This window comes from Cavia porcellus, unplaced genomic scaffold (genome assembly GCF_034190915.1).
Source record: "Cavia porcellus strain 051 isolate PalLab524CR breed Dunkin Hartley unplaced genomic scaffold, mCavPor4.1 scaffold_14, whole genome shotgun sequence".
NCBI classification, from domain to species: Eukaryota; Metazoa; Chordata; class Mammalia; order Rodentia; family Caviidae; genus Cavia; species Cavia porcellus.
The window spans coordinates 51,471,459-51,483,569 of record NW_026947497.1 but is presented as its reverse complement, the minus strand read 5'-3'; the positions used below and the strand labels follow the sequence as shown (position 1 = coordinate 51,483,569).

General features: G+C 46.6%; 1 protein-coding gene across 14 annotated transcripts in view; it reads right to left on the bottom strand.

Moving 5' to 3' along the window:
• Nucleotides 1–12,111, bottom strand: part of Rapgef2 (Rap guanine nucleotide exchange factor 2) — a 224,964-nt gene that overhangs the window by 78,927 nt on the left and 133,926 nt on the right. The window contains exon 1 of one of the 14 annotated variants that reach the window (XM_063260918.1): nt 4,815–5,124. The exons of 11 other annotated variants lie outside the window; for them this stretch is intronic. In XM_063260918.1, coding sequence (XP_063116988.1) covers nt 4,815–4,868 — 54 coding nt within the window. In that variant the 5' untranslated portion in view covers nt 4,869–5,124. Of the gene's footprint in view, nt 1–4,304; nt 4,465–4,814; nt 5,125–12,111 lie in introns of those variants that run through there. 2 more of the 14 variants (XM_063260919.1, XM_063260922.1) reach the window with 2 other exon arrangements.

The window sequence follows — 12,111 nt, the reverse complement described above, 5'->3', positions numbered from 1 at the left end:
CCAAAGACATGCCAGGGCGTAACCAGGGGCTAAGTATACCTAGCAGGCCAAACTTAGAGCATTTATTTTGGCACAACTATAATATCAGTACTTCAAGCATGTAAAATATAATACTGACAAAGAAACTAGGGTTACTGATCTTGCAGCAGTTAAATGGGTGGGTAGGTGGGGGCTTCTAATGGCAAGATTCGATCATTCTCTTTTTCACTCAGCTTAACTGATTTTAGTTTTAGGTAGTCGAGTTTTAAATGGATTACTTTAAAGCAGTATTTTGAAAGTACAGCTCTGTGCATCCTTCTTTCAGCTAAAAGCAACAACCTCACTGTAGTGTGTCCTATGATAAGGTGGGACTTCTCCGTTACACATATAAGCAGTCTGTAAAGTCTTGGCAGGTTTCTAAATATACTGCCCTCCTAATGGGACTACAAGATCTATTACTCGTTGCCAATGTTTCTTGGCCCAAAGCCAAGGCAAGATGGCCTTGTCCTTGAACAAAACAATGGACACGGCCTCCGCTCAGCCTCCACAAGTATGCACAGTAGAAACCCTCCCAAGAGTCAAGTTCATTTCATTCAGGAAATACCTGTCAAGAGAGACAAATGAGGATTAGATAAAAGGGGAGTCTTCACCCAAAAAAGGGCATAACCTACCACCTGTAATTAGTATCGGTACTGATCCTCACAGTGTTAAGGGAAAAGCATCAATATTACCCAGTGCTTACAAACGAGGTCACACTGTCATGCTAAGATAAAAGTACTTTTAAGTTGAGAACTTAAGTTTTCTTAGTTTTCTCTTCCAGTTAACAGACTAGGGACCAGAGATGGTGAAAGTGGTGGCACCTCTCCGCAGGGTCTCCTATGTCCTCAGCTTGACGGGCTCTTGGCACCTGCATCCATACCATGCTTCCTTCCCTGTAACACAAGTCACTCGCTGGTGACCTCTGGGCCCTGTCTTCGTCCACAGCTTCCTGCCATGCCATGGCCCTCACCTACTACTAATCCAGCTCCCAAAAGACCTCTCTCTCTACTCCAGACTCTGCACACTGAAGACCAGTTTTAAACTCTTATCACATATGGTATGCAGAAAGGAGAACTCATGCCTGATAGGTTCCCTTATCTACGTGTAAAGACCAAACTCATCTCCAAGCAAGAATAAAAATTTAACATGAAAATATTAGGTCACCTATCACTACCGAAAAATGGCCAAAGTAAACAGGAGGCAAGAAACGAGTCAAAGTCAAGCAATGGCCTCTGTGAGAGGAGAAACGGGAAAAGGAGCCTGAAGCATTTGCAATCAGTCTGCTTACCCTAAGCCTGAAAGTGTGCCTAAGAGGAAAACCTGTTTACAGAAGAAAGAATACAGAGCAGACGGGCTGTGAGTGACCAACAGGACCCTGGACAGTGTGGCTGTATGCCACCTCATGCCCTCGGTCAGGCCCTCAGTTACTAACAGTTGTTACACACAGGCATATGCAAGGTGTTCATGAGTGAGAGCTGGCACGCACAGAGCCCACCAGGGCAGAAATGGAGGACACAAATATGGGGGTTCGGCACTCACAGCAATGGCCATTTGGGGAACAAGTACCATTCAGCGCTTTAAAGGTCAGCACCGTGTCTCGGCCTCCTCAGCAGAGGCTACTTGGAGGAGGCCAAGACAGGACGCTGACCTTTAAGACACTGAACAGCAAACCAGGTCCGATGACACAGCGGCAGTCCCAAGTGCTTGGGAGGCAGTGGCAGGTTGACCTCCTGGCCCAGGGAGCCCCCACCTCCAAAAGAAAGAGCTACAGCTGGTCCTCTGTTCCCACAGGTTTCACATTTTCAGATTAAACCAGGGGTGGCAGACAGAATTAAAAAGGAGCGCACACCTGGCAGAGGCCAAACACAGAAAAGCTGGAGCAGAAGGAAGTGGGCTAAAGGGCATCCCTTCCTGATCATCCCAATTCCAGCTCAAGAATTCATTTCAGACTGAATTATCATTATCATCACCAGAAGCAGGCAATGCAAAGCATTATTAAGTGATTCTGATCATAGCATTATTGCTCTTTTATGTTAGCAGTGATTGAGATGTCACACATGCCAAAGAGTAGTGGGGGAAAGCAAGCATGTTTGTGTATTCCATTAGTTAATGCCAGTTACCAGGATTTGACACTAAATGAGACTAAATCTGTCTACACAGAGTGACTGAACAAACTTGGGCCCAACTGATGATTCTACCACTCATCAGTAATGGTCTTTGGAAAAGTAAGTTCTTAGTCTCCATTTTCCTCCTCTCTAAAAGGATCATAATATATCTTGAGAGGTTTGTATAAGGAATTAAGTCAGGGAATGTGTAACACAAAGCCTGTTCTACAGTACCCATGCTGACTAATCGTAATTACTAAAAAAAATTTTTTGTGTGTGTCTTTTTCGTTTTTATCGGTACCAGGGATCAAACTCACGACTGCCTGCTTGCAACGCAGGTGCTTATGCTGCTGAGCTAAATCCCCAGCTCCGTAATTACTAAAATTTAACTCCTACATTTAGTAAGCCACTTCCATCCATATGACACTCTTACCACCTAACCATGATGGAGTAGGACTCAGTGGTACAGGGCATCACATAATCAGTAATTTCTATAAAAATACAAAACTGGGAAACAAACTGTCAGTTTCACAGTGTCAAATTCATTTAAAGTGACCTATCTGAAAAATTTACAAAGTTTCAAAAACATCCCATATTGTAGAATTTTCAAAGGCATCAGAAATAGCAAAAAAAAAAGGGGGGGTCTACAGTAAAAAAGAAAAAGATAAATTAAGTAGAGACTTATGTTACCCAACATTCTCAACACAGAAGGTCTACAAAACTTTTTTAATGACATGGTTTAGTCTGTACAACTAATGCTCCACTGCAGTCTTCAAAAATTCGGCTTTGCAAACTATTTCTGAATGTTAGTAATCCCCTTTTATTATTTTCCAAATCTCACAAGATCTTTACATTTTCATATTTACAAAATCACAGGACTCCTCTGGGCTAACTGAAAAGCACTGCAGGTCTAGGAACGCAGGGCCCGGTGCTGCGTTTCTCTGGTGATTCACATGATTACTGTTAGCAGCTACACAGAATGGGACAGGTGGTAACATCACACAGCTGGCTAGCTTAAGAGTTAAACGTGGGCCAAATGTGACTCCATTCAGCGGAAACTAGCGTATCTATCATATAGTTTTAAAAGACCACACATTATCTTGAAGAATCAAAAAAAAAATTACTTGTGTGTTCAGTGATTTGGCTCATTTGGAAATTAGCAGATTTTTCTCTGAAAGCTATACAGGTTGAGGGAGGGGCTTAACACTCATTCTTGCTCAACAACGGTGCACCAAGTCACCGGGTACATGAGCGCCACAGCCACTTTTTTACTCAATCTCTCAACTTAATATAAGATTTCAAGACCTGAAATTAAGACCACCAGCGGCTCAGTCTACAGGTAGCCAGCAAGACCTCCGTGTGGCCAGGAGACAGCCCCATGCCTGAGGCCCTGGGGGTTTTTGGCCTGCTCCATTTGACTTCCCAGGCAGGGGGACCCCTTTCCTCCAGCACTGCCCCAGCCAGTGAGAGGTGAGCACTCATCAACAGGAAGCTGCTCACAGACTAAAATGCCAGCACTCGCACTAGGTGGTGCCATCACGAAACTAACACTTCTTCCCTCCACCAGGAAACACTTTTAATAGCTTTCTTTGTTCGTTAAATTTATATTATTGGTAACCTAAATATCGTCCTCCTCCCATGTATGAAAAAGTAGAGTGAGAAGCCTGAAATTTAAATTCTATTGCGAAGGCTTCTCAAGTACAGTTTAACTCGTACTCTGGTAGCTTTCCCTGAAAACCCTGATTGCGAAGCTTAACTTCAAAGACCCTGCTAATGAAATGAAGCGACCCTGGGCCTCCTTCACCGCTCCTTTCCCGTGGAGCGCAGGAAGCAAGGCGCGACCCCGGGGCCCCGTGGCAGGACTGCCGGCCCCGGCTGGCACCAGCTCGCGCTCCACCCTGTGCCTGACGCCCCGTCGGAGCTCGGCGGGACCCCGGCCGCGCCTCGGCCTGGCGCGGTCACCGCTCAGGGAGGCGGGAGCAGCTCGGCGCGTGCCCGCGGGCAGGAGGGGAGGGGGAAGAGGAGCGGAGCCCTGCCCGGCCGGCCGTCCCGTCGGAGCTGCTGCCCCCGCCCCACGACGGCGCAGCGACCCTGCCGGTGGCGCAGCCGCGGTCCTCGTCCTCCGCTGCCGCCGCCCCGCCCGACCCCGGTCGCTGCCCCTGCCCCGCCCGCCGCACTCACTGAGCATCGCTGGCCGCCGCGGCCCGGGCTTCCAAGGCAAGAGCACGGCCGGGGCCGGAGCCAAGCGCCAAGGACGCCCGGACCCTCCGCAGGAAGCCTGCGGGGAGCCCGGCCTGAGGTGGCGCCATCCCAGCCCGCGCTCCGCCCGCCGCCCCTGCCGGGGCCCAGGCCGAGGCGCCCGTCGGCTGCGGCTGGCGCAGGCGGCGCCCAGGGCGGGCGGAGGCGCTAAGATGGCGGCCGCGCTGCCGGGCCGCGCGGAGCCGCGCCGGGCCGGGCTGGGCCAGGCCCCGCTGTCCCAATCCTCCCGCCCTGGCCGGGAGAGGGGAGGAGGCGGAGAGAACCGGGCTGCGCCGCAGCAGCCGCCTGGTACACAGTGCCGAGGGACGGGCTCGACCCGGCTCGCGCAACGCTCCGTCAGCGTGTGGGCGCCGAGTCCGCGTCTGCCCGGCCCCGGCCCGGTCTCGCCTCGGCGCGCGCACCCCTCGCGGCCCGCGGCCGGCTGGTGCTTACTTTGGAGGACCAGGGCTGCAGGCAGTTGGCATAGCAACGCACCAGGAAAGCCATCTCCCGCGGCCGCGCTCCCTCCCGGCGGCGCCCGGTGCGGCGGGGATGCGCGGCCTCTCCGCCTCCTCCGCGCCCGGAGAGGCTGGCAGGGTGGGCGGCAGGGCGCCGGGACGGGACGGGCGGCTTCGCGAGCAGCCTCTGGCAGGTGAGGAAAGAAGGGGCCGTGGGGCCGTGGGGCCGTGCCCCGCCCCGGGGTCGCCGCGCCCGCGGGAGTGCGAGCGGCACCAGTGCACACTCCAAGGCGGCGTGCGCTCGGGGCACGCGGTTTCCACAGACGCACACGCGGCTGTGCGCGGCGCCTCGCCAGCAATAGTGGAGCCCACCCAAGTTTCCTGATGGCAATCTTTCCGTCCAGATACCCACCCTGACCCACCTCCCTATCAGCCCTCCTCTTCCTCAGACTTCACTACCCCACTTCACCCACATACATTGAACCTCTCCTCCTCCACCACAGGCACTCCAACCCTCAAAGGGCTTTTCAATGCTCGGTGTCTGCGGGCTCAGAAACAACTTCCCTAGACCTTGTACTTTCTATAGCTCTGGTGCCTTACACTCCACAAGAGAATCTCCAGAATGACCTGTCTTCCTCAGCCCTTGCATTACCCAAAGGAAGCACCACTGTGACCCTGTTACACAATTTACCTACCAGGGACCCTTAATATATGTTATGTTCTGTCCATCCTGACATTGTTCTCTTATTTCTGTCCAATTTAGATTTCTCTGCACCTGTGATGTGATCACCCAATTCCAATTATTACTTTTTGTCTTGAGAATCGCAGGTCTCCCTAATCAACAATTTAGATTTAATTGTAACCATATTCACCCATCTAGGATCTAAACTTGTTAGACCTAGGATCCAACTTGTTATCCCTAGGATTTTTTTTTTTTTCTTTTCTTTTTGAGACAGGGTCTCTCTATGCAGTTTAGGCTGGCCCTGGGTGTACTCTGTAGCCCAGGCTGGTCTCAAAACTCGCAAGGATCCTCCTGCCTCAACCTCCCAACTGCTGGGATTACAGGAGTGGGCCACCACATCTGGCTACTCCTATGATCTTTTAAAAATGAAGTCTGATCACTTCCCTAACCCACAGTGCCCCTTTTACAAATGGCAACACTTCAGTGACTCTCCGCTGTCCCCAGCGCAGCCTGTCAAGTCTCTGGACTCAAGCCATGCCCCCACACGCTCTCTTCACACTCCAGGTTGCTGGGCTGCTCTTGCTCCCTTGATAGGTAAAAGGCCGCTGCTTACACTATTTCCTCTAAGAAACTCCTCCTTCCTCCCTTTCTTGACTGCTCCCCTTGGGCCCCCAAGACATGTTGGCAAAATGCCCTCAGGATTATCTCTTCCCTGAAGAACTCGGTTATCAGGGTTATGACTTTCCCTTAGTCATGAAGTCATCTAAGCAGCGAGTCCCTATCCAGTCCTCTCTCCACCTGAGCTGGCGGCACCATACTGGCCCTGCCATGGCACACACCTGTAGGCACCCGCTCTTCTGCCCTCATGTGAATGGGCATTGGCAAGGCTGCACCTGATCTTCTTGTCAAAAATGTCAAATATTTTCTGTAGTAGACACAAGAAGCTAAAAGCAAATGGCATCAAAATGGCAAAGCAACCTCAGTACCTTCAACAGATGAATGTGTCAGTGAAATGCAGGGGATACAGTTACAAGCAATACACACATCACATAACACAGCAGTAAGATTCCGGATAACTTAGGCTAAGGGGAATAAACCAATCACAGAAAGAACTATGAATTCCTCCCATCTAGGTAGCTACAACAGTCAACTGCCAAGAGACAGGAAGCAGAGCACAATGGTTTTTGCCAGGAGCCGGGGAGTGGAGGTTGGAGAGTAAAGGTTTGTGGTTGAGTTCAAGCCTGAGGAGGTAAGAGATTCTGGAGGTGGAGGACGGCAATGAGCCTGTAACAGCAGGAAAGTAGGTAAATGTCACTGAACTGTACACTTAAATGGTTAAAATGGGAAATTATAATGCAGCATTTTATCACTATAAGAAAAGTAAATGGCAGCTCAGAGATTGCACAATCAAGTTCCACATTTACCAGCTGCTCCAGGCCCCAACACACTCATCTGCCAAAACATCACTGAGCATAAGCAAAAGTGGCCCCAATCTGATGGTGTCCGACCTTGTTCATGAAGGTTTTCTGGTGCTCACCTCTCTGGAAAACGTGTCACTTCTCTCAAAAAGGAAAGGAACCTGATCAGGGCCTGAAGAGAAGTAAGAAGGTTGCATATCCACAGGAACTGTGCTCTTCTGTGCTAAACCTTGATGTGAGTGCTCCCTGCAGTCTGGTCCCATGCCTACAACCTATGTATCTTCCAACCCAGGATTGTATTACTGAAATGTTATCATCTATACTGTCTGGTACACCAAGATGCAGTTAATCAGGTTATAATTCACCAAACACTGTTCAAGAAATAAAAAATAAGCTCAAGATTTAGGAGGCCCTCCTGCTAGAGATTTTATGTAAGAACGAATCATCCTTAGTTGCAGGCGGCCTAATTTGATTATCCTTAACATACAGAATTAGCAAATAACATTAACTCCATCCAGTTAAAACTTACCAACTTTATGCCCTGTATCACCATTCAAACTAAGTCCTCAGTACCAGTGTTCCAAGAGATAGAGAAGACGAAGCTCAGGAAGCTATTTCATTTCCATGCTAAACATAATACTATGGTATTCCTCCATACTTTTTCCACCTACAATAATCACTTTCTAATTATCATGAAATTGAGAGAAATGGTCTATTTCCTCTCTGTGATCATTAATTGTATAAATTTTCATGGTGCTTACCCAGAGATCTCAACGTGCTTTATTTTTTTCATCAAAACCCAAGGGAAGCATAAAAATAACATATTTATGTTTCAGTATAAAACAGTAAGATTAGAGTTAGGGTAGAAGAATACAAAGTACAAATGTAGTTTCTAACATCACTTTACTGCACTTAAAATCACATATCAAGTTCTTCCCTTTTCCCTGAACCCAGAATAAAAATAGAGTTTGAGGAAAAAATATAGGTAAAACAAAAAGATGTTATTTTATGATAACCCAAGAGAAGAACTTTTACAAATTTGAACTCTAATGTTTTATTTTTCCCTAAGAAATAGCACTTAAATTAGGCACACTGGCCATGCCTGTAATACCAGCACTGAGGGACACTGAGGCAGGAAAATCACGAGTCCTTCAAGACAACTTAGCAAGACCCTGGCTCTAAATAAATAGCTATTTAAATTTCTACATAACTATATTAAGCCAACTAAGCCAATGAAACATATAGGATAGCCAGATTTTCCCTTTTTACCTAAAACAAACCCTTGACACAGTACTGTTTCTTTTATAAAAAAGTTGATTATCTGATAAATTTATTATACCATCACTCCACTATCTATTTTCATGAGTTCTATTTCACCATGAGTATACTGCAGACAAATTCTCCATGTACTCTATCCAAAGCAGTCACAAAGAAACTTCACAAAACAGTACTGCATGTTTCCTCTTTTTTTTTTTTTTTTTTTTTTTTTTGAGACAGAGTCTCACTTTGTAGTTCACACTGTCTGAGAAATCAGTATGTAGCCCAGGTTGGCCTTGAACTCTTGATGATCTTCCTGTCTCAGCTTCCTGAGTGCTGGCACACTGTTAAAACCAATTTAATTATGAAACAATATGAAGGAAACAAACACACTACCTAACATACAGTAAATGCTGAATGAACACCTGAGTTCAATCTAAATAAATGTGGGGTTAGAGATCCTGAGACTGTGACCTAGGCTGGTGCCCAGTGTCAGACCTAATGCCCACCCGACTGAGATCACCCAAATACACCTCAGAGGTACTTCCCAAAGAAACCTTCAGGCTATTTCCCTCTTTAATTAAAAAAACAAACAAACAAACAAAAAACTCCTCTGACAGCAAGCTGGTGGAAGAAAATGAACATACAGAGAAAGATCCAGAATGATGTGATTCAGAGATAGGCGAAGAAAGCAAAGATTAGCAAGTCAGTGAGAAATTTCAAAGCTGGGCGTTTATGGCATGCGTGTTTAAAAATAAGCACATTAGTGGCAGATTAAACAAAGCTTACTTCATTTCCTGGAGCCTAATTTAAGAAGAGGCCAAACAGCATCTTGTCCAGGCTGGTGGCTAGTGAGGTGGAGTCCTGCAACCCTGGCTGCAGACCCCTGAGGCGCTTCCTCAGCGAGAGAGGCAGAAACAGGGCTCCCTGCTACACTTCCCCACCACCACTCCACCAGGAAAATCCCTTACCTGCCAGCAGCATGGGTGAGCACAGTGCAGGCTAACTACACCTCTGTTTAACAGTAACAGAAAATATTGCATACAAATTAGCTGAGGGCAGGGACTACACAGCATTTTACTTAACTGACACTGTCAGTCCTACATTATGCTTTATCCCTAACACTTGATACACAGTAATTGTTCAAACCAACAACAAACATGCAAGTGACTCTACCTAACTTCAAAACTAACCTGTGAAACCGTGCAGGTCCTTACCATGAGTAAACACTTGAGTGGTGGGATAACTACTAAAAATATTTTGTTCACTGGTAGGGGCTTTAATTACAGGTAAAAAGAGTAGGGTAAAACTAGCCAACTTAAATTTCACAGGGATAACTACATAGAGCTACGTGTGTAGTACCAAAATGCCACTGTATAAGTACAAGATAGGAGACATGAGGCTGGGGACACATGAGAGAGGAGCTCGAGGAAGCAAGGCGGTATGTAAATCTGAGCCAGCCAGGAGCTCCTTAGGAGCCAGCATGTAGCTCCTACTGTGTGACCAGATCCATGTCATTCCTGGCAAGGCAAGAGGCCATGCCAGTCTGTCCACGCTGGGGATCTACAGGACCATAAACTCTTAAAAATTACGTAATATATTTTTCAGTATTATTCTTAAATATTACCAAGATACTTCCAACACTTTCTCATATAAAAGCAAGCAATTTCCTGAGAGCTGTTCAGACAACTATAAACTGTTTGGGCTACTCAGAAAGTCGCACTGATGAAAGACCTATTGGCAAGATCTTGGCCTTTTGTTATGATACGGCCAAAATGTGAACATATGTTAATTTCACAATCATGCATTTGTTAGGAATCATCCATTTCTGCACTGTAGTAAAGCCACAGAAGTGGGAGGGAAGGTGTCCTAAAGGGGAAAATGACTTACTTGTAGTAAGAATGACTGAAGAATTCACTGTGGTCTCCCCGCACTGCACATGCCACGCAGGACCTGTGTCTCCACACCAACACTCCGTGCACCTGCCTTGTTTTCACAGGCGGTGTTCAACACAACTGGACTGTGTAGCATTCACCCCTGTCCTGGTCAAATTTCCAGTTTAAATGGCATTAAGAAGCTGTATACATTAGCTAACCCTGAGGATCGCGGATAGAGAGGATGTACAGCGACCTCTGGCCCCACCATTGAGACACCAGACATGCTGGACACCTTACTCACTTAACCTCTCTGCAAACGAACGGGGAGACACTGCTGCCTGGTGTAACTGCAACAAGACATCTGCAAACTGGCACGTCAACTTACTCTTTCTAGAATACTGTTAAAAACTGGATGCACTCACGAAGCCTGGCCAGCCATTCACTACTGTTGTGCGGATGCACGGGACTAACACCTTGTGCAGCAGCCTCCTCTAGGACTGTTAATGCAGACAGGTCTGCACTACCACTCACAAAGCATTCATCTAATACCTGCAAATAAATATCAAAATACAAGTTCTCCAAATGGTCAACAGTCTTCACTCTAAAAGACAAAGTGACCCATTGGCCAGTGGACTTCATTATCTGCATAGGACTGCGTCTGCCCTTCTGTCGAGATCAGCAGTACTACAGGTGGAAAAAAATAATTAAAAATAGAGGGCCACCTCTACACAGAAAATAAATGCTACAGAAATGTTTTAAATGTTTTGTTGAAAAATAATTCAGTCTGCCAATATAGCCTCATGCTATATTCAGTCTTTCTTCACATGAATGAGTAACAAATGAAAATGAACAGAGTGTAAACCACGCAGATTAATTTCCCCATCTCCTTAAGGCTCTCAGCAGATGAACAGCTATTCATACTACTTCAACTATCCATACAGACTAAGTTATACTTTAAGACCATTAACTATGTCCACGCTGGTATTTAAAAACCACAGATAAAACCGGAATATTTAATTGCATATACAGACCCTTAACAATGGTCAGATTTGCTATCAGCCGGCCGGATGAATCATGTTCACGGGAAATTACCTCTCCTGGATGTGCCACAAAGCTGCACCTCTACCAACATGTGACTACAAATGAAAAGAGTAAGGTGTTTCATTTACGCATTCTACAATGAACCCCCAGGACTTAAAGTGGAATAAGACAAGAAACAAGAAACATTTACTTATTCTGCCACTGGCCCCTGAGCCCTTAAACAGGATCAGACAAGAAACTACACATCACAGATGGATTTTGGAATCATTCTGGCCACGTTAGCACTGTATCAGAACAAAACAAAATCTAGTGGTCATCAGTGGGAATGTCTACTGGAAGACTCCCTTAAAAGAAAACATGAAAGAAAACCTACTTGCCTGATGGGCAGGGTTTACTAGGAAATAAATGGGTTTTCCTCCAGGACACAAAGCAAAATATACTCTGCTGGGTTAAAATTTTAAAATATACACTGCTCAATACAGTGGTCTTATAAAACTAAAAACGAAAATTGAATACTAAGAAGATATGAAAACTAAACCCAACCTCTGACAAACAGTAAGTTTTGTTTTTGTGGTGATATACACCTATAATCCCAGGACTCTGGAGGCTGAGGCAGGAGGATCACTGCAAGCTAGAGACTAATCTGGACTACACAGCAAGATCCTGTCTAAAAACCAAACTAAAACAAACAAACAAAAAAAAACACAAATAAATATGTAAAAGCACACTTTGGATGGAAATGAGGCATTGATTACAAGGAGAAATTTCTGTAAGTGAACAAAGATGCCTGAACCCACATGGTGCATACAGAACATCATGGGGGTCTGGGGCTTCCTAGGGGCCCTGTAGGCCAGAGTGGGTGGACAGTGTTGCACAGCTCTGTGCTCTCAGCTCTGTGCCCAGTGTGCCTCTGCCTTAGCAGTTGAAGTGCAGGGAGCGTAGGTAACAGTGAGGGAAGCCAGCACTGAAGCCCTGGCACAGGCAGAGCAGGTGGATAGAACACTACCAATGGCAGCA